Source organism: Panthera onca, chromosome D1, assembly GCF_046562875.1.
Source record: "Panthera onca isolate mPanOnc1 chromosome D1, mPanOnc1 haplotype 2, whole genome shotgun sequence".
Taxonomy (NCBI): Eukaryota; Metazoa; Chordata; class Mammalia; order Carnivora; family Felidae; genus Panthera; species Panthera onca.
Window position 1 is genome coordinate 5,287,721 of NC_138348.1, and position 21,318 is coordinate 5,309,038.

Here is a 21,318-nt window from a genome sequence, read left to right on the forward strand (position 1 = left end):
CCGCTGTGGCAGCAGAGGGGACCTGGCCCCACCAATACCCTCTCCCCTCAGGCCCTAGCCCAGCGGCGGCTGAAAATGGTCACTGGGCACAAAAGAATCGGACACGGTCAAGTCAGGCACCATTTTTTATAAAAACGCATAGTCTCATTTTTCACTCTTTAAAATCACATTCAAAAATCGGCAAAGGAGCGCCCCCGGGAGTAGATGGGAAGGGAGGGTGCACCAACCCAGCCCCAGGGGGAGGGGGCGCGACACCACACACGGCAGCGCGACTGGCACAAGGGGGCATGCGGCGGGCGGGGTGGCGCCCTGTGGGCAGTGGCACTGACGGGACGTGGGGCTATGGGGCTGGACAGCCCGGGGTGGGGGGGGGGCACACTGACCAGCCCAGGGTGGCGAGGGCTGGCCCCGCCTGGCCCCTCTCACTATGCTGCCCGGCCCGTCAAGGCTGGCCACCTATGGTCCCGGGCAGATGAGGCCTCGCCCAGCCCAGGGGGGGCGGGGGACCTCAGGGCCAGGCTAGGCCAGTGTGACACAACCCACAGCTGCCTTTCTGTGGTCCCTGAGCCCGGGCGCTCGGCGGGGGAGGGAGGGGGGGGACCGCAGGGAGGGCAGCCGCACCTGCTGCCAATGCCAGAGTCCCTCAGTGTCCAGGCAATGTGGGAATGGAGGCGGCCAGTGATACAGGGGCTCTTCCTGGGCAGGGGCACAAGAGCTCGAGTCACTGTGGCCGGGCCCTGGGGTCAGGGAGATAATGGGCCCCTCCTCCACCGACTGGCTGGAGGACAGGACAGTGCAGGACTGTGCCCCTGTCACAGGAGGGGCTTCGGTGGGAAAATTCAAGTAGTATCCCTGTGCTGCGGCCTCCCCTGGGGTGGGGGACGCTGGGCCACCCCGCTGTGCTGTGGGCACAGAGCCTGAGGGGACACAACGCGGTGCGGCATCGTCCCTGGAGAAGGGCCAGGAGGGCTGCAGGGGCTGCTGCTCCCCCCCCCCCCCCCGCCCCCTGCTCCCACCCACAGGAAGACACTGGGAGGGGAGGCCCCTGGAGGGTCGGGGCTGAGGGCGGCCGGACAGTGGCTGGGTCGGTGGCAGCAGGAGCCAAGGCAAGCGGGCCCCCCCTGGGGGCTGGGCCAGGCTGGGGCCACAGGAAATCACAATAATTACAAAATAAAACCTTTTCCGCTTTGCGGGAAAACAAATAATAAAAATTCGACAAAATAAATTAGAGGTTTATAAAAGGCGGGCGGGTCAGAGGCCGTTGGCACTGCCGCGCTGGACCAGCGGCACCTTGCTCAGCTCCACCACGGGCGAGCGCGGCTTGTTCTTCATCTTGGGCACGCGCTGCACCAGCTGCTGGGCCTCGCGGTACGCGTCCCGAAGCTCCTTCTTCCACTGCACCAGCTCAGGGTCGCTCTGCGGGCACCCGGGGCCGTCAGCCGGGGGGTGGGGGTGGGGGGGCCTGGGTGCCCGAGGCTCCCTTCCCAGCCCGCCCCACCCCCCGCCGCCGGCCCCTGGCCCCACTCACGTCGCACTGCAGCACAAACTGTTTGCCGCCGCGGATCTTGAGAAGGAGGCACTTCCGCTCCTTGATCTGCGTCTCCTCCACAGACTGGATCTCCTCCATGGTCAGCAGGCTCTGCTGCAGGGCGGGCGGGAGGGGCGGGCAGGGGCGGTGAGGATGCGGCGCGGGCTGGCGGCCCAGGCACTCACCCCGCCTCCGGCGCCCGTGGGCTCCGGCCCGCTCCTTACCGGGGCCTCGCCCTCGCCCCGCCACTCCAGCCGGTTGGGGAACAAGTAGAAGTACCGCCTCTGCCACTGCGTCAGGAAGGGGTTGCCCATCTTGGCCATGTAGCCATGCATGATGCAGTCCTTGCCCAGGGCGTAGTCTGCCGCGAGAGAGTGAGAGGCGCGCTCAGCCCGGCCCGCCCGGGGCCGGATCCTGGGCTCGGCCACCCGCTGGCCTCGGTGGCCTTCCGAAGCCTGAGCCGATTTCTCATCTCCAAGCTGCCCGGTGGGCGCCCACGGCAGCTACGAACCCTCACCTTCCTCGTGGCCCAACTGCTTGTTTTTGGTTTTCTTGCGGGCCTCCAGCCGGTCGGTCTCGGCATTGATGGTGTCGAAGACCGTCTCCGCCACCTCCTGCTGCCACCGCTCCGAGATGGTGAGGGGGAAGTTGCGGTAGAGTTCCTGGTCACTGTCCAGCAACTTCAGCGAGTAGACGGGGCAGGGACATCCATCCATCAGCCACAGGCCTGCCCAGCCCCAGGGCTCCCAGGCAGGGAGGGCGGGGGGGGGGGGGGGGTCTGGTCTCACACAGCCCCCCACCCTCCCAGGCACGTTTGGGGAGGAGGAGCCTGAGGCCCAGCGGCTGACAGAGCCCTGCAGGCCAGGATCAGGGCTCATGTGAGAGGCCAGGCCGGGCCCGGTACCTTGATTCCTTTTGTGTCCTCCTCGTCAAAGGAGCCAATGTCGAAGGCGTCAGCAGCGTTCACCTCCCCTCGAGGGGGGATCAGCGGGGGAGGGTACTGCAGCAGAGCACAGGCGGGGCATCAGCACCAGGCAGGGGCTACAGGGCGCCCGCCTGGCCCTGCCCCAGGCTGGTACCTTCTGCAAGAAGACCATCTGCCAGTCCAAGGAGCGGAAGAAGGGGCTCTCCTTTACCTCCTGGGCCCTGTGGGGAGATGTGGGTCATCAGGCGGGGGCGAAGCCTGGGCGCCGGAGCAGGTGGCCCAGGCTAACTCCTGCTACAGCCAGCCATTCTCTGGCTCTGCCACCCCGGGAAGGTTCCTTAAACCTCAGCCTGTTTCCTCATCTCGAAAATGGGGAGAACGGTTCCCACATCATAGGGCCGTTGGGAGTTTTCACATTTGTAAGTCTTGCGACATCGTGCCCAACAACTTAGTAAATGCTTAATAAACACAAAAAGCTGTTGCCCTCATCATTATCATCGCCGCGTTTGTTACAGGGGCCCTTCTGGAAGCCGGTCCCCCAGCAGCTCCGGCAGCTGTGCGCCAGGCAGCCCCGTCCCCTGAGAACACTGGATGGGGCTGGCCATCTCCCAACCCGTGAACCCCTCAAAAGAGGCTGGCACCAGGAGGGGGCTCCAGTGACGGGACACAGCCCTCATCCTCAGGCTAGCCTAGCAGCATGCCCAAATACCCAGGGCCTGGGAGGGAGGGCCTGAGACAGTTGGCCCTGGTCCCGGGCACTCACCCTCGACCCAGGCAGCCCAGTCTCCGGTTGACATCCCTCTGCAGCAGCCCCTCCAGCAAGGAACGGAGCTCGGGGGAGAAGGAGTCGGGCAGCTCCACAGCCTGCGGGGAGGAGTGGACACTGGCAGGGTCCGAGGATGGGACCTGGCCCCCGGCACAGGGAAAGACAGGGCCCAGCTTCCTCATTTGCCCCAACGGGCACATTTTTTCTGACAACACAGGGATAGGAAGCCTCTGGGGCAGGAGGCCAGAGTAAGGATGAGTGGCCCAAGTTTGTTGTTATTTGGTGAGAACCAAGAATCCATGACCCTGACACGCACAGGAGACCCCATCCCCACGGTGACCGCCCCCCATGGACTCCACCCAGCCTCCCTACACTCACCATCGTCAATGTCATGCGGTCAATCTCGTGCTTATCTTTGGTCTTGTGCTGCCGAAAGGGGCTGTGCCTGGGCAAGAAGCACAAGGTCAGAGGATAGGAATGGGGAAACCGAGGCAGGGAGCGACAATGATCCTCATCCAAAGCCAGGGATGGTGCCGCCCTGACACCCAGGCAGCTGTAGCCCCCCTCCCCTAGACACCTACCTGGACTAGGGATGAGCTCTTCCCTGTCCCGTCCCACCCGCCGGCCGGGGAGGGCCCACTCACCCCCGCAGCAACTTGAAAAGCATGCAGCCCAGGGAGAACCAGTCAGCGCTGCTATCGTAGGCCACGCCCTTCTGCAGGACCTCAGGGGCCATGTACCCGTGGGTGCCCCTGTGGGAGCAAGGAGGCCATGAGAGGGTCTGGCGGAGGGTGCGGGAAGGGAGAGTGGGGGGGCCGGGCACTCACACGCTGGCGTGGGGCTTCTTCTTGGAGAAGTCGCAGGCCAGGCCGAGGTCTGAGATGCGCACGTGACCGTGCTCGTCCAGAAGGATGTTGGCTGGCTGTGGGGGAAGCCCAGTGAGCAGCCTCAAGGGTGACTCAGGACAGGGCCTGGCCAGGCAAGAGGCCAGCTAGGTCACTGTCCTCACCCTGGAGTGTTGTGGGTGTCCAGGGACAAGGCCCCGGGTGGGGTCTTCCCCTCCTTTCCCCAGTTGCAACTGGAGTCCAGAAAATGGCTGGGTAGGGGGGCCGGTGAAGAAGGGAGCAGCCAGCCGACTCTGTCCCAGAATGCCACCGCTGTGGGCCAGGCGGGCCAGTGGCGCGGAGGGGAGGGGGGGGCAGAGCCTCACCTTCAGGTCCCGATAGACAACGAAGCGGTTGTGCATGTGCTCCAGGCCCAGGATGATCTCGGCCGCGTAGAAGCGCATGTCGGCCTCGGAGAAAACCCCGTGCTGGGACAGGTGGTAGTGCAGGTCCCCGCCTGAGGGAGGCAGCCCCGCAGGGTGGCGCTCAGCTGCCCGTCCCAGCCCCCAGCCCCGCGGCCCACCGGGGGGGCCAGGCCGCGCACTCACCGTTCATGAGATCGAGGATGAAGCTGAGCTTGTCCGGCGTGTGGAATGCGTACGACATGCACACGATGAACGGGCAGTCCTGGGAGGGCATGGGAGGCCAGGTCAGCAGAGGCCGCGCACGGTTCCGGGACCTGAGGCTGCTGCAGTGACCCGCCCGGGCCCTCCTGGCTCACCCCAGTGCTGACGAGGGACAGCATGATGCGCTCGTTCAGGGCCAGGGTCTCCCCCTGCTTCATCTTGATGCGCTTCTTATCCAGACACTTCATGGCGTACCTGGTGGGAAGGGGGGCGGGGGGCGCTGGCTGGTCAGTCAGTCCACACGCACCTTCAGCGCAGAGCCCAGGGCTGTGACTGGGGGGGCGGTCCATGGGGGGCGGGGCGGGGGGGGCAAGCCCTCAGGGCTCTTGCGGTGAGAACTGGACACTGAGACGAGGCAAGACAGAAGGCAGGAGAGAGTACTGGTGAGGCGGGGCCTCTGGGGGCCTGTGGGGGGCGGCAGCACCAACACGGAAAGGGGGGAGACAGTAGCCTCTGCAGAGACCGGCCCGCGTAGGACCTGGGGGCCCCGATCCCCTCACGGCTCTTCCATGCACACCCCCAGGGGGCCCTCCCCTCCCTCAGGCATCCCACTCGACACCGGCTGAGCTGGCGCTCACATCTTGCCCGTGTCGGCCTTCCGGCACCCATAGACCTCGCCGAAGCCCCCTCGTCCGATGATGCGGTGCACGCTGAAGTCGTTCATGGTCAGCTGTGGGGCGGCAACAAGCAGGGTCAGAGCACCCAGGGCAGAGACACCCAGGCAGCGGGGGGGCCAGTCCCAGGCCCGGGACCCCCCTCGCCATGCACTTACCTGCCCTGAGCCACCCTCACTGGGATCCTGGCACCGAGCCCACAGCCACCGCCCTGGGGGCTGAAGGGCAGGCTCCCCTGACCCGCCCAGCCCTGGCCGAGCTTCGGTGCCCAGCTCCCTGGGAAGGGTGGAAGGGAGGGAGCAGTCTTCCATGCCCACCCGGCCCACTCACATGGATGTTGAGCTCCACATTCTTCCACTGGCAAAATCGTGTGAATTTATCGCTGTAAGAGAAGAACCAGGGCTCAGATGAACTTCAGAAAGTGGGCAAAATGATGCTGGGTGCGAGCCTACCCCACACCACTGCCATTGTCTGGGGTCCCGAACCTCAGCTGTCCTCTCCTGGACTCCCGGGAGTAGCGCTGGCCCAAGTGGGTTTCAGATAAGCTTAGAAAAGAGGACCTCCGGTCTGACCTGGACTTCCTCCCACTGTATCGCTGACAATGCTCATCTCATCCCTGCTTGTACACCTCTAGTGACGCAGCACTCACCCCTGTGACACTCCCCCTCCGTTGCCTGGCAGCTGGGACCCTAAGAAAGCTGTTGCTCACATTATGCTGAAATCTGCCTGCAACTCCCACCCACCAGGCCAGCTCTGGCCACGGGGGCCACAGAAGAGGACGGTGTGTCCTTTTGTGCCACCCTGACGCTTCTCAGCATAGATGGGCCCAGCAAGGTGCTCAACAGTCCATGAGGAGGAATGACACTTAGGTGGTCCTTCACACCCCGGAGAATCCCCTGGGGCTCGGAGATGCCTGGCACTAAGAAGGACAGGGTGGGACTGTGGAGGAGGTGGTGGCTAGGAGCCTGTCCCACTTCTCAGGAGTCCCTGCATGGGGCCGTTGGCGGGGCCCAGGCACCCGCCTGCCTGGATTCTCTCCTCCACACCATCCACACCCCTTCTCAGAGCTGCCTCTTCCTCCCCTGCCCCTCCCGCATATGCTCTGCTCTCACCTCTCGATGAATTTCTGGAACACATCCCCTCGGAGGTTCTGACAAATCTCTTCAATGTATGGCTAAGGGGAGAAGCTGGAGGTTGGTGACTGAGCCAGACTGGGAGCCGGCCAGGCTCCGTGACCTCAACGGTCCCAGGGTGCCCCTGGCTGGGCAGGGAGGCAGCGGGGATAAGCCCAGCACGCACCTGGAAGAGATCCGGAGGAACCTGCTTCTTCACCAGGTGGCCCTGGACGTGCTCAGTGGCACTTTTCGAGAAGGACTGCAGAAGACAGAGGTGGCTGTGAATCCTCTGCAGGGCCCCTGCATCCCTGCCCACACCCCAGGCCGCTCTGGGCCGGCGCTGGGGTCTAGACCTAGGGACGGGCTGGCCGCGGCACTCACGTGTGAGCAGGCCAGCAGCTCCTTCATGATGTAGGTGTCGAAGACCTCCCGGCTGCGAGCCAAGCGCTCCTCCTCTGTCTCCAGCTTCTCGTATTTCTTGATCTAGAGGACAAGATCCCCACGGGTGACACAGAGGCACCAATAGCAGGCATCTTAGAGACTGAATGAAAGCAGCCCAACCTTCTCCCCTCTCTGCAGGCAGCAGGGGCCTCACCTCCTCATAGAACTCCACCAACGGCTTGGCCTCCTCTAGGTGTTTCAGGCAGAAGTCTCGGAAGAGCAGGTACCCTGAAAGCAAGTGTGTTGGGTCACACGGGGCCACGCCCCTCTCTGGCCTTCCCATCAGGGCGGGCGGCGTGGGCTTGGGGCTCCCTGGGCAGAACTGGCCAAGGAGGCAGCCGAGGTGGTCTCTGCCCCAGGCAGGGACAGGACGAGGCGGCCCCCAAAGCTGTCATCAGCTGAAGATTCTCAGTTTCGGGTTGAGGGGTGCCCGTCTCCCAGAACCCCAGATGTCAGCTGGAATGTGATGGGTGCTCCGGGCGCTCTGGCGAAGCAGAGGCTGACTCCGGCTCCCCGCCCTCTCCCTGCCGTCTAGGGCCTGCACCGCACCCCACTGCGCGGGCTGTGTGGGTGCAGAGCCACCTGGGTCAGGCCAGAGCATGGCGGGCAGGAGGAGGGCAGCCTCCCAAGGGACCCACGTCCCTCTCCCTGGACGCCCCATATCGTGCCCCCGCTGTATCTGGCCGATTCTCACAGCAGCCCTGAGGAACAGCTGCAGAAACACACCGGCGGAGGCCTGTCAGGTGGGCCACCGGCGGAGGCCTGTCAGTAGAAGGTTCGGCTCTACTACCCGCTGGGAGGCGCTGGGAAAGACAGGCCAGGGGGTGGGGCCTCGAAGGGCACGAGGCCACTGGGGAAAGTAAGAGGCGGGACAAGCTATGGGAAGGGCTCCCAGGCCTCACCCCTCCCAGGGAATGGGGGCCCGAGGCCCGGCCCCAGAGCAGCCCTGGAGAGCAAGGGGGAAGTAAGGGCAGTCCCCATTCCCTCCAGCCTGACATGGGTGACCAGCCTCGCACTAGATAGCTTCCATGCCTCTTTGGGGGCACTGCCTGGACACCTCCGGCACAGCACACAGCCGTCACTCCTGGTAAAGGCGGCCTGGCCTTCGAGTCACTCGTGACCTGGGTTTCCCAGTGGGCAAGGGGCTTTCACTGAGGCCAACTCATCTGGCCTTCCAACAGTCCCGGGCAGCAAGGCTTCTGAGTCCTAATTCCTAGGTGAGGACACCAACAGGCTCAGAGAGGTAAAGCCACGCGCCCAAGGTCACACAGCACAGGCAGGGGGCCGACCCAAGCTGTGCTTTTTGACGCACTGGCTCCCCAACACTGACTTCCAGTGCCTGGTCCTGCCAGGCCAGGCCAGGCCACTCCCACTTCAGAGCTGAGATCCTGCTATCCTCTCGGGAAGGCCGAACCAGAGCTGTGTGTGCCTGAAGCCTGCTTCCCGGGAACCACCCCAACCCAACCTCGCCCCGTGGGCCAGTGCTGCAGCAGCGGCACTGTAAAACCAGGGCACTGGAGGAGGAGGAGGCTCGAGGGGCCGCTGAAGCAGGTTGCTCTCAAAGAGGGCCCATGGGGGCGGGGGCGGGAGACCACAGCTCGGCAGGCGCCACAGGAAGGGCCCCGCCCCTTCCTGTCAGCTCTACCAACGGCCCCGCAGCAGCTGTGCCTGCGCCAAGGGGAAGCTGCAACTCTCAAAAACAAAAACCCAAAGGAGGAACTTCCCCGGCCGCCCTGGAAGACTGCTGGGCCCCCACCCCCTTCACGGGGCTCCCAGGGCTGACCGCCAGGGGCTGGGAGGCACAGTGGGTCACCATCCCGGGGGGGACGCTCCCGTCACAACCCAACCCTGCCCCATCAGATGGGAGGCCAGACCTCCAGGGAGGGAACAGAGGCCAGCCGGCTGGGGTGGGGGCAGGAGAGCGGCCTCAGGGTCCTCCTGCCCCCTCGCCCCAGGCCCGGGGCAGCTGGACGGTGGCGGGAAGTCCTTGGGGCTGGCAGACCTCGTACTCACCCAGCTTCTGGGAGAAGATCTTCTCAAAGGTCACCTCGCCCCGGTCTTCCAGGTACTTCTGCATGACGCTTCGGATGCTGAAAGACAGCGGGGGGGGGGGGGGGGGTGCCCTCAGTGAGCCGGAGCCCCCGGGGCTCCTGCCAGGCCTGCTGGCCCTGCCTCTTCCCCCCGGGATCCAGAATGTCACTGTTCCCTCCAAGAAGGCAAACTGCCAGTCCGGGCCTGCCCACCTGGGCTCTGTCCCCAAAAGCTAGGGTGGCCAGCAGGTGGCTGCTCAGAAGTCCGGTCCCAGTACTGCCTCATGCTGGCTTCGGGAACCTGGCCAAACCTCAAAAGCCGGGCCTCACCATCAGCAGATGATGGGTAACCAAAATGGGGCCTATCCTTACCACGGAATACTGCTCGGCCATAAGGTGGGACAAAGCACTGATACACGGAAATGCTACGACATGGGTGAACCCTAGCACGCAGCGAAACGATAAAAGAGAGTCACAAAAGGCCCCCAGTTCTATGACGCCACTTACGTCGCATGTCCAGAACAGGCAAATCTACAGAGACAGAGAGCAGATTAGTGGGTGCCAGGGGCTGGGGCACAGAAGAGGAGTGACTGCCAACAGGTAGGGGGTTTCTTCTTGGGGGTGATGGAAATGTTCTGGAATTAGGGTGAGAGCTGCCCAATTAGGTAGGTTGAGAGTTGTACTAAAACCCACTGGGCCGCACTCTTTAAAATGATGAATTTTATGTTATGTGAATTATATCTCAGGTTTTTTACACAGTAATAGCAAGACGAAACAAAAACCAAGCCCCAGCTCCTGTGTTCCTAACATCTGAATTAGAAACATGCCCCTCTGTCCCTGGGTTGCTTGGGAGGGCAGCAAGGGAGAGGCTGGCCGTTGTGACCATGGAAAGCCCAACCCAACGGTCCCCACCCGGAAAGCTCACCTTCAACACCAAGGGCTGTCTGGGCAAGCGACACGGGGCTATCCTTTGTGCCCGAGACAGACCTTGCCGTCCCCTCCTCCCCGCTCCTGGGTCACCTGTACACCAGCCCTGCCAGCCTGCCTGTCACGCCTCCACTGGCTCAGGCTCCTGAGGAACACTCTTAGCTGCCTGTACCGGGGACCAAGCTGCGCAGTCACACCTGAGCCCAGGCAATGCTCACAAGGCCCTTAGGATATGTGGGGCCACCGGCAGTCCACCGACAAAAGACGTCGCAGCTGGTGAGGACCAGAATGAGAAAGTCTGGGCTCTGTGGCCCTGCATCCCTCTTGGAGCCCAGCGCGGGTCACCAGGGTCTGCTGCCATTTTCTACTGGAAGGTACCACGTACCCCTGACCTCCAGGCAGGAAAGTTCCGCATGCGTGGCTCTAAGACATGACACAGTGTGTGACAAAGCCTGACAGGACCCACTCAGGAAGGGAAGAGTGTTCTGGGTCATCACGAGAGGCTGTGTGGAGGAGGAACTTCACTGGGTTCCTCCGTGCAAACAGGATGTCAACAGGTGGCAAAGCCCAGGGCAGGTGGGTGGATGTGGGGACAAGCAGGGGAAGACCCGGCCAAGGTGAGCAAGAGGCTATCCCAGGCAGGAGGGAGCTCGGCTAGGGATGCTTGGGAAGCTCAGCCGGGGAAGGCGGAGTCCGCTGGAGGCCCCACAGGAGGAAGCCCGGGTAGTGAGACACTAGAGGGACGGCCAGTAAGAAGGGAAAGAAACAGGGCTGGGTGCGAGCAGGCTCGGGCCATCGGGCAGGCAGAGGAGTTGACCAGGCCAGCGGGACGGCAGGCCAGGCCTGCAATGGTCTGGCCCACGAGAGAGGTGTCTGAGGTGAGAACGTTCCAGGCAGGGCCAGTGTGGCCCACGGACGCTGCCCAGCCGCTGGGCCTGTGCTCGGAGGCGGGGGGACTCCTGCCCTTTTCTGCTCAGCACTCTCCTTCTGAGACGGTCTGAGCGGAAGCCCAGGCTCCACTCCCCCCAGGCTTCCGCTCGAGTTTGAGCCACACAAGGAAAGGCCACGCAAGATAACATAGGAGAATTCAGAGCTATCTAAATGACTCCCTCCTCTGCTTCCCCACCCTAGAAGGCTGGAAGATGCCGTGACCTCCTCCAACAGCAAGAAGGGTGCTGATGACCAGGACAGCCCTCCCGTGTCCCTATCCTGCGACTCCAACCAACGAGAGCGGAGCTCCCAGCTGAGGGCCAGTGGCTTGGTGGCCCCACGCCGAAGTGGTGGCCACTTCAGAGCTGGTTCCCTCAGGAAAGCAAGGATGCCCTCTGCAGTGGACAGGGGCTCCGGGGCCAGGATGTGGTCCTCACCCAGGCCGCCACCGTCTCCCCTCCCGACTGTCACACGCCAGCTCACTTCCACCAGCCACCACCAAGAACACATCTCCCCAGCCCCAGGGGACCCACAGAGACTCACAGGCACTCGGGAGGCGAGGCCTGATTCCAAGGCCCGCTCTGTGCTCACACACGGCAGAAACTAGAGACACCTGCCCTGGGGCCTGCAGCCCAGAGACCAGAGCCCCTCATTTCCTGTGAGGGAGAGCTTAGGACCTCCTTTTTGGAGGACAGGAGGGCAGGCCAGGGGCGTGCTGGGGTGCAGCAGAGCAGCCAGGGCCCAGTGCAAGGCAGCGAAGGGCCGGCAGGGTCTTGAGACCAGGCAGCCAGGAGTTAGGGGCTCGGAACCTGGGGCTCCGTAAGGGCCAAGTGCCTGGATTTCACCTGTAAGGTGGAACAGGAAGGCTGGATCCTCACCACCCCTTGGCTCAGCTCTTGGCACGCCATGTCTGCACCCAAATCCTGTGTTTGGGGACATTTTGGTCTATGGAAGGGGATGGACAAGGTAACAAAGTGGGGGGCGGGGGAATCACAAAATGTCAATCCCCCACGGAGGTGAGTGGTCAGATGGAGGTCAGTTGCAGTCAAGAGGGATGATGTCCAGATGCTTCAGGTCCAGATGGGAAGCCCCCCTGAGCCCCAAACTGGCTTCCTGGGAACCAGCGTGGCTGACAGCAGCTTAGGGAAGGCAGCGTGATGGGAACACCCCCCGCTTCCCATCACAGGACCCGGTGACCCCCAGAATGGCTGGGAACCGGACCCTCCAGGGAAATGCCCTCTCCCCGAGGGCCCGTGGACGAGGGAGCCAGCCTGCAGCCCAGCCTTCTCCCTTCCCGGCGGCTCTGCTGTGGGGTCAGCCCAGGAGAGAGCAGAAAGTGGGGCACCGGTGGCCAGACCCCGCCTCCCCCCTCTGGAGCTGCATGGGACGCCTCTCTTCCCAGCCCACAGCACTTCACTTTCTTCCTTAAAAAGAAAAAAAAAAGTTTTCTAAATAAAATAAACAACCCCCCCCCCCCATCCAAACACAAGATTGGACTGAGCAAAGCCTTGAATGGAAGGCCCCCAAAGCGACAGCATTAGGGTTTCCTGTCTGTTCTCATGGGGCTGGTGGCCAAGGGAGCCTGTAGTTTAGAAAAACGTGTTATGGGGCACATTCCCGCCGGGTGGCAAATACAGGCTGGCACGGGCAGCAGTGGTGGCCTCCTGGGCTGGGTCACCTTCATCTGCAACACCCGCTCCCTGATACTGGCAGAGTCTAGGGTGGCGACGAGCCCAGAGCAGCATTTCTGCCCCCACCCAGGCCAACAAGTCCGATATACAGGAGCACGTGGCTCCCCGATCAACTCTGGGTTGTCAGGAGAGCCAGACGCCTGCATCCTCCCCGCCAGAAGGACCCTCAGGCTCTCAGTCTCTCTGGGGAAGGGCCCCTGGCTGCCTTGGCTCTTGCGGTCAGGGGGACACCCACGCCTGAGTTCCAAACGGCTCTCCCCAAGTCCCCTCCGTGGAGGAGGCCAGGCCAAGTCACAGACTTTAACCGTCCAGTTGGCCCACTTGTGAAATGAGGACGTCAACAAATTTCTGAACTGTCACCACCGCGCTGGCCAGGTGAAAAGCCCGAGAGGGGGCGCCTGGGTGGCTCAGTCGGTTAAGCAACCGACTCTTGGTTTGGTTTCAGGTCATGATCTCACGGTTCGTGAGATCGAGGCCCGAGTCCAGCTCTGCACTGTCAGTGCAGAGCCTGCTTGCGATTCTCTCTTCCTCTCTCTCTCTGCCCCTCCCCACCTCATGCGTGTGTGTGTGTGTGTGTGTGTGTGTGTGTGCATGCACGCTCTCTCTCTCTCTCTCAAAATAAATAAACTTTTAAAAATTTCTCAAAAAAATAAAATAAATACATAAAATAAAAAAATAGAGAGCCTGAGAGGACACAGCAGAATTGTCCTAAGACGCCAGCCTTGCTGTGAGAGCTCCCCTCCTGGAGGCAGCCCTCCCGCTGGGATCCCCCAGACCGCACCTCTTCTAGAACATGATCATAAGCTGTTTGGTCTCGTTTGGGTCTTTGCCCCACACCCTCCCACATCCTCAGAGGGTGCCGCCTGCTGCCAGGCCTCCTGACTGGCGAGCTCTGACCAGGGCTGGGGCCAGGTGAGTGGCTCACAGACCAGCCTCACACACTCATGCTCATCAGCCTGAGGACCCGGGGTGGGGGGGGGGGGTGGTGGGGGCAGAACCTGATACCAGCCCCTGACGAAGCAGCAAGGGCCCCGTGGCAGGAGGGCCTGCCCTGTCTGGCAGGGAGCTGCCGGACCCTGCGGCCTACGGCCAGGGCTGTTCGCTTTGGCCCCAGCTGCTCCCAGGAGCAGGCCAAGCCTGACACTGAGGGGGAGAGCGCGTCCTCCCCCGCAGCCCCGAGTGTGGGTAGGGGTGACAGGACGGCAGGCAGGCAGGAAGGGGGTGAGGGCTGTGGGGGAGAACTTCCGGTGCCTTCTGGAACCACATGGTTCAGAAGAAAGGCAAGGTCCCTTGCTCTGTGGCACAGAGGCTGATCCTGGCCCTCACAGACGACTCCCACACAGGGTCACAGACGGCAGCTCGTGCGGACTAGGAGGGACAGCAAGGGCTGGGGGCAGACATGCTTGTTTTGTTTTGATGGTGAGGAGATCTAGGCTAGAAGCTGAGTGGCCTGCCCAGCATCCCACATGGAGACAGCAGCCAGAAAATGTCCAACTCTCCCCGAGAAAAGGCGACTCGCCAGGCAGGGGCCTCCCCCTGCAACCTCTGCAGAGGACCCCGGACTTGTACCCCGGCTGCCTCCCCCTCCGTCCACTGCCAGTGCTGTGGGCAGCGGGTAGCATCTCTCCCGGGAGCCCGGCGGGCTACGTGCAGCTTCGGCTGGCACCTGGCAGGCCGGGGTGTCACCGGGATGCCAGAGTTGCGAAAGCCCAGGACGGTGCAGGATGGCACGGGGGCGGCAGGGCCTGGTGGGTCTGGCACGGCCACGCCTTGAATAGCCACGCTCTGGGAGAGGACAGTGAACAAGCCAGCGGAGCAGAGGCTGTGGCCGTGGCAGCGGCTCCTCTGTGGCATTTCCAGGAAACCTGGCACTGAGGTGGCAGCAGGAGGAGGAAGTCCTCTGGGGCTTCTTATTAATATTTCTCAATGACTTGCCCTGGGGCTCAGTGTCCTCAGCTCGAGAACAGGGCCGCATACCAAGTGGGAAAGACCAACCCTGAAGGCCACCCGGAAAGGCCAAGCCCAGGGAAGAGAAAAAGACGCGCACTAGGTGGCACGCACACAAGCACCCCCCCCCCCCCCACGCAAACGCCCAAGCCACCCAGGCTCCCAACAGTCAGTGCGGTGGCCACGACGTGGCTCCTTGCGGGATGTGCGGGGGGGGGGGGGGGGGGGGGGGGATGGTGCTCTCTGGCGGCCTTGTCACATGTCACGGCTTCTATGCTAACATGACCTGAGTACCACACCCTGCAATTTACTGCCATTATGTTAAAACGCACCAAGAACAAAGTTCTGGGGCCCCGTGGCCCGTGGTTCCCAGGAAGGGGCTGTCCACCCCGACCTGGGTGGCCTCCAGAGTCAGAGAATGCCCCACTCAGAGACAGAGCTGCTAACACTTTTACACCAGAAAACTCGCTTCTGAAACCCTGCTCCTCTGCCAACACAGATGCTACCCTTCGAGGCAGCAGAGATGCAGAGAAGGAATGTTATTTAGAAAAAGCTGCAGCCAAACACGTCATTTTCAGTATCTCTTACTTGAAACAGATCAGTGATAACTTGAGTACAACTCTCTGTCTTATGTGACCAACAGAGCACAGTGGCCCCTTGGGGCCACAGGAGGAAGGGGCAGGTGTGAGGGAGGCTGTGCGATCCTCAAAGACTCTCACGTGCTCCTGGCGTTGGCTGTTTGCTCCGAGGCAGGAGCAGAATATCCTGGAAGCACCAGCCGTGCGCGCGCAGCCCCTGGGTGCCCGGGGCGGGGAGGAAGCGCCGCTGCAGAGTGCCTACACCTGACGTCACCGGGAATTTACTACTAGGGATTGATCGTGCATTAATAGGACACGTTATTCCTGGTTTGACAGAGCCCAGATTCCCCTGCACAGATTCCAACCCATAATGCTCATGCTCCCTTCAAATCCACTTACTGAGGGAACAGCGGGAGGGCGGGCAAGCAACTTAATGGCAAAAATGTGAAACCCCATGGCCTGGAGAGGAGCGCAGGTGGGAACAGACGTCCCAGAGACCCACTCCTGAGCAAAGGAGGGGCTTCAAAGGCCCAGAGGGAATGACTGCTGAAAAGATCACCTTGTTTGGCGGGGTGTGGGAGTGAGGAGGAGAGCTACCGCTGGAGTAGAAAGTTCTGGGTGAGGGACAAAGGCTGGAAATAAACAGCGTTTTGCTGGTGATGGAGAAGTGGAGGAGGAAGGGAGGAAAGCTTCCCCTGCACCCCTTCCCTGCCCCCCCCCCCCATACAAATCGTGGGCAGGAAGTCCTGGAGGCAAAGAGTTAACAGGAACGAAGAAGCAGAGGAAGAGTGGCCCGGTCTGGGAGGCAGGGAAGCCAGAAAAGGGCAGGAAGGAGGAAATCCATGGTGGGGGAGGGACCAGGAAAGAGCTGAGAAAATGGGAGGCTGCAAGAGGCACCCGGCTCCGACAATCTGCTGCTGGGGCTGCCACTGTCACCAGGGAGGGCAGGGGCATCTCCTGGGACCGCCTGAGCGAGGCTCCTGAGCCAGGAGCCCAGAGATTAATTACACCCGGCCTCCGTGGTCATATTAAGCAAATGACAGTAATTACAGGACCGCTGCTGGTGGAGGGAGAGCAGCTCCATCGGGGAGAAGCACAGACCACAGGCCCGAGGGCTGAAGGAGCACTGCGAGGTCATCCCTGGGGGGCGGGCCCTGGCTTTACTGAAGGGGACACGGAGACAGGTGCAGTCAGGAAAAGGGACATGCTGGGATCGCAGCAGGATCACAAGCCGGGTCTCCTGTCTCCCGGCTACACAACACTGCCTCCTTCCATGAGGAGGTCGAGAAATGGGTCTGTTCCCTCGGATTCTATAGGGTGACAGAAGGGGAGGACCCTGTGCCAACTCAAAGTGGCACTGTGCCTGCCCAACAGCTCCTGTTCCTAGCCCTGACGAGTCAGAGCTGATGCCAGCCCCAGCTCCCGGCCAAGCCACAACCTGGGCACCAGCTGCAGGCAGGCTGCCAAGACGGACCACCCCAAGGTGGGAACGTCTCCAAATGGCATCTCGTCATGGACGAACCACGGCCATTCTTCCCGACCCTGACCTTGTGGGTGAGGGGAAGACGTGACCCCAGGCAGGAGCTGCCTCTTCCGCGTCCTAGCTTTGTCAGAGCGGCTCCATTCTGTCCCAGATGACGGGGCAGGGGCCGGGCCTTGTGTCCCGCTGCTTCCAGGCCAACCCCCAGACCACGGCGACCCAGATGAGGGGTGCCAGACGGGAGAGCAGCAGGGGCACAGCGCTGTGTGGAGGAAATGAAGCACAGCAGGGGGTCCGGAGACCTGAGTTCAAATTCCAGCTCGCCCCTGGGACTAAGTCTCCTCCCCTTCCCGGGCCTCAGTTGCTTCAAATATTAAACGGGAGAATACCACCTTCGGGGCCCTGCTCTCCCACAGTTGTGGAAAGAATCAGCTGGAGTAAAAGCTAGCTTGCAAACTGGGAAGCGCTAGGCAAATGTAAGACACAGTCCTCGTGACCTTCCAGGGCAGGAGGCATCCGACCCACCAGGTGTGCGAAGCATAAAAGCAAAGGCTGGCATGTCCTCCGTTAGGAGAGGCCTGGCCTCAGGTCACCGACGGGCGCTGCGAGGGCCTCTATCCATCTCACGGCGGTGGTGCATCTGTCCAACGCTGTGCTGCTGGATGGCGACCCCCTGTGAGAAGCCATGACACCTGGGTCTTGGTCTCCTGCTGTTCCCCTAAAACTCACAGCCTGGTTCCAGACATCACCCGGTCCTGATATTTCCTGAGCAACCGCTTACATGTGAGGCATGGCCGTGCCAACTTCACAGGTTGGTTTTTGGATCAACTGAGATGACAGATGTCATAATAAATAATAAATTGTTGTAATTTCCACCATCGTTCCTATCAGCACCGTCACTACCACAGATGGTAAAGGGGACAGGAAAAGAGGAACATCTCGTTTCTCAGGGTTCTAACACCTGCAGGGCCAACCCAAGGCGGGGCCCCATCGGGAGCAATGCATTCTGGGGAGAGATTACCCAAACACAGAGAGTTCCAGAAAAGGTTCTGCCTGACACTTTGCAGAGCCCCAACCTGCAGGAGGGTCTCGAGGCCGCAGCCACCAAGGAGAGCCGTTGTGAACCCCAGGGGCTGACTCCCCCCCATTTCCTCCCTCGTGGCTTTGTCATTTCTGAACTCATTTTTGTTCTAACTGTCGCTGCTCCCTGGACAGCCCCCAGCTGACAGTCAGCCTGGTTCCTGTTTTGAGAAATCTGATTGCAAATGTCTTAGAAAAAACGGGCCCTAACGGCCTTTTCAAAATGCAGACCAATTTTCCTCTCCCAGGCCTGGTGTTCAGTCAATCCGAAACCCAGTGAACAGGGCACAGAGAAGGGTGCTGGAGAGGTAGCCAAGGCACTCCCCACAGCTTTGCGCTCTGCTTCAAAGGCTTAGGACGCCACGGGGTCACAACCCTTATTTCACGCTACCCACATTTCACAGATGAGAAAACCGAGGCCCAGAAGCGGAGGGGAAGGGACTTGCCCAAAGTCACATGACAGCTAGGACAGGCCCAGGTTCCCAGGCCAGCCAGGCTTCCAGCATGCCAGCTCTCAGGCATGAGCAATCATGGTGGGCACACAGCTGTCGCAGATGCAGAACAGCCAGGCCCCGGCTCAGGCCTGAGCAGTAGCCATGACGTGGACGTGGAAGCCAGAAGCCCCGATCTGGTGGCGAGGGGCCAGCCGGGACTACCTGTGACACAGGGCGAGCCGCTCACCTCCGGGGCTTCTGCTCCCCCACCCGTGCGGTGGAGACAAAACTGTACCTGTCCTACCTGCTGACAGGTTGCAGTGCGGCTCACGCAAGGGGAAAACACTCTAGAAGCCATAAAATGCTGGCCAAACCTCAGCAACGGTCCATATCCTGAAGAGAACGTGCCTACATCCTGAACAGTTTCAACTTTGATACCGGGTGCGGTGACATCAATAGTCTCACGGAGAGGCGGCAGCCGTGGTCCAGCTGCTGCAGAGGTGCCGGGATATCCTCTGGCAAACAGCAGCCACGGGACACCACACGCAGGGCCGCCAGAGGAGGCATCGGAGGGGAGAGGGGCGGCGGGTGTCTCCCCCGCTGGGCTGGGGCACGCGCGCCACACCCTGCTCCCCCCCCCCACCACCACCCCGGCCCCCAAAGCACTCTTAAACCCTACCCCAAGCCAGTGACCCTCCCGATGGGTGGGGGAAGACCAGGAAGACTTGCCGCCTCCCGCAAAACCTCCCGCAAAACCTCCCGCAAAACCTCACGCAAGTGTCGACCAGAGAGAGGGGGCTAGGAGTGGGGGTGCTGCAGCCCCAAGGCGGGGTGCCGGGAGTCGGGAAAGCTAAGGGATGGGGGATGTAGTCAGGCCAGGTGGCCGGTGGCAGGTAGAGGAGGGGACCCCACGGGGACCAGGGGCTGCCGGGAGGGGCATGAAGGGCAGCACGGGGCCCCTGTGGGAGAAGGCAGGAGCGCGGGGCCGCCGGGGGCGAGGGCAGGCAGCGTGTACGAAGGGAAGGGAGGCAGTGGGGCAGGGGGCACTGCGCGGCCCCGGGAGCCGGCGGGGCCGGGAAGCCCCGGGTTCAGGTGCACTGGGCCTGGGGCCGCGGGGTCGGGTCGGGGTGGCCGAGCCCCGAGCGGTGGCCGGGGCACGGGGCACTGGGGTGGGGTGGGGGGGGTGGTTCAGGGGCCAGCGGCGGGGTGGTCTGGGGCCGCGCGGGCTCCGGGTTCGGGGAGCGGGCCCGGCCGGCGGCCGCCTCACCTGGGTTCGGGCAGCAGGATCTTCTTGCTGGCGCGCGCGGCCGGCGTGGCCTTGCTCTTCTCCATGGCCATCAGGTAGCTCACATCGGCCAGCACCGCCTCCAGGTCCGCCATCTTGGCGGCGGCGGCGGCCTCTCCCGCCGCTCGGCTCGGCTCCGCTCCGCTCGGCGCGCTCGGCCCCGGCCCGGCCGCTCCGTCGGCCTCGGGCGCCGCCGCCCGCCTGGCCCCGCTCGGCGCCCGCGGCTCCGCTCGCCGCGGCTCACAGGCGGCGCCGCCCCATGGCGCCGGCTCGGGCCCGGCCCCGGCTCGCTCCGCTCCCGCCGGGACTGCAGTCGGGCCGCCGCCGCCGCCGCCGCCGCCGCCGCCACCGCCGCCGCCCGCGCCCCGGAGCCGCCGCCGCCTCCGGCCCCGCCTGCCGCGCACAGCGCCAGCGAGCCCGCGAGGGGCCGGGCGGGCGGGCGGGCGGCGGCGCCCCCTGGAGGCCGCGCGGGCTGGCCCGAGCCTGACCCCCCTTGGCCGCGCGGACTCCTTCCCAGACCCGACCCTGACCCCGCCCCGGGCCTGGGCCGTGGCCCTTGACCCCAGACCTGGAACTCGCCGCGGGACCCGGGACCGAAGAAGACCCCGGACCCACCCCTTGACCACAGCTCGGATCCTAACTCGGACCTCAGAATCCACAACAGACCGTGGCCCTCACGCCAGACTGGCACCTCAGAACATGATCTCGAGGACTTGGACCTCAGACGCTGGACGTAACCGCTGACTTCTGGATCTTGGTGGAAGTGTCTGACCTGATATTAGTCCTGGACGACATTCCCGAGCCCGGCCTCCAAGCAGGACCCCAGGACTGGACCTCGGACCACTGCCTTAGACCACTGCATTAGACTCTGTGACCCGAGATCACAGCCCTGTGGCTCTCTCCACACCCAGACCTTGACACTGACCCCAGACCCCCCCCTCCCCAGGACCCCAGATATAGTGTTAGGACCATGATCTCAAACACTGGTCCCATCCTGGTTACTAACTCCAACCTTGATTCGAACCCCAGACCCAGACCCAATATCAAGAACTCTGAACATGGGAGTGCCTGGGTGGCTCAGTGGGTTAAGCGTCCTACTCTTGATTTCGGCTCAGGTCATGATCTTACGGTTGTGAGACTGAGTCCCGCATGGGGCTCTGAGCTGGGTGTGGAGCCTGCTTAAGATTCTCTCTCTCCCTTTCCCTCTGTTCTCTCTCTCTCTCTTTCAAAACAAACAAACAAACAAACAAACAAAACAAAGTAACAGCAACAACTCACTGTCAACATGGACCCAGGACCAGGACATCCAATGCAACCAGGGACCCAATCTAGACCTAGAACACTTAACAGGTCACCATGAACTTGGGACTTGACAAGCGCAGTCAGGCTCCAGGTCTACGCTAGCTCCAGTCCCCACCCCTTCTGTTCTAGACCCAACTCTTGACCAAGGATTTCCACTGAGGATAAAGGACCCTGCACCAACCTCCACCCTCCCTGGACCAGCTTGTGCTTGGCCTGCACCCCATCCCATCTATGGAATCTAATGGAATCATCATGATTCTACAACGTGGGATCAAACCTCTCTCGGCCTAGGAGGACACAGGAGTCTCAGTGGTGCCTGGTAAGGGAAATTCACTGTACTGAGAACACTCAGGGTGGGGAAGGAAGGTCCATGTGTCTCAAAGCAGCGCCCTCTATCTCTATAGAGCCTCTCTCTGTTTTCCAAGGTGACAAGATCCCTTCCTAGTCCCCAGGCACATGGGACTCAAGCCTGCCTCATGCCAGTTTATGAACCTCAGGCCAGTAACCAGAACCCTCTGGCAAAGCAGAGCCCCCTCAGCCCCTCTCTGTGCATTTCTTAGGCTACCGTCTGAGATCAGCACCAGAGCACCTCAGGAATAGCAAGGTCCCTTCTCAGTGGGCAACACTACCATCCACCCAGGTCCCCGAGTCAGAACTCCAGGTATCATCATCCTCAACAACTCCCTCGTCCCCTGGCCGAGTCTCTCGCCACACTCTCTTGTCTGGCCTGAGAAT

The 21,318-nt window shown here is 62.4% G+C and overlaps 1 protein-coding gene and 1 long non-coding RNA gene across 3 annotated transcripts; one reads left to right on the forward strand and one right to left on the reverse strand.

Moving 5' to 3' along the window:
- Positions 1 to 112: 112 nt before the first annotated feature.
- On the reverse strand, positions 113 to 19,614 carry GRK2 (G protein-coupled receptor kinase 2). Of its 2 annotated transcripts, none has more exons than XM_060607374.3 (21): positions 19,264 to 19,614; positions 8,913 to 8,989; positions 7,054 to 7,127; positions 6,840 to 6,941; positions 6,643 to 6,717; positions 6,456 to 6,517; positions 5,674 to 5,725; positions 5,308 to 5,399; positions 4,825 to 4,924; positions 4,652 to 4,730; positions 4,430 to 4,560; positions 4,047 to 4,141; positions 3,864 to 3,971; positions 3,598 to 3,664; positions 3,217 to 3,317; positions 2,608 to 2,674; positions 2,433 to 2,528; positions 2,046 to 2,208; positions 1,753 to 1,889; positions 1,529 to 1,642; positions 113 to 1,416 (listed from the first exon to the last, which is right to left on the reverse strand). In XM_060607374.3, exons 1-21 carry the CDS (start codon positions 19,374 to 19,376, stop codon positions 1,252 to 1,254), a joined length of 2,070 nt encoding a protein of 689 aa, XP_060463357.2. In that variant the 5' UTR covers positions 19,377 to 19,614; the 3' UTR covers positions 113 to 1,251. The 2 variants fall into 2 exon arrangements, with proteins under 2 accessions (XP_060463357.2, XP_060463358.2); XM_060607375.3 differs by lacking the exon at positions 19,264 to 19,614 and adding an exon at positions 17,212 to 18,605.
- LOC132662079 (uncharacterized) lies at positions 8,986 to 13,088 on the forward strand. Its single transcript, XR_009602513.3, has 2 exons — positions 8,986 to 10,230; positions 10,988 to 13,088. It is a non-coding gene; the product is annotated as an uncharacterized LOC132662079 (long non-coding RNA).
- Positions 19,615 to 21,318: the final 1,704 nt, after the last annotated feature.

What these genes read in the sequence shown, in the direction of transcription:
- GRK2 (XM_060607374.3), bottom strand. Translation starts at nt 19,376, where the DNA reads ATGGCGGACCTGGAGGCGGTGCTGGCCGATGTGAGCTACCTGATGGCC. An exon ending in TGTCCCTCGTCAGCACTGGG is followed by an intron (nt 4,731 to 4,824) that starts GTGAGCCAGGAG and finishes ATGCCCTCCCAG; the next exon opens with GACTGCCCGTTCATCGTGTG. An exon ending in GCAGTTGGGCCACGAGGAAG is followed by an intron (nt 1,890 to 2,045) that starts GTGAGGGTTCGT and finishes CTCTCGCGGCAG; the next exon opens with ACTACGCCCTGGGCAAGGAC.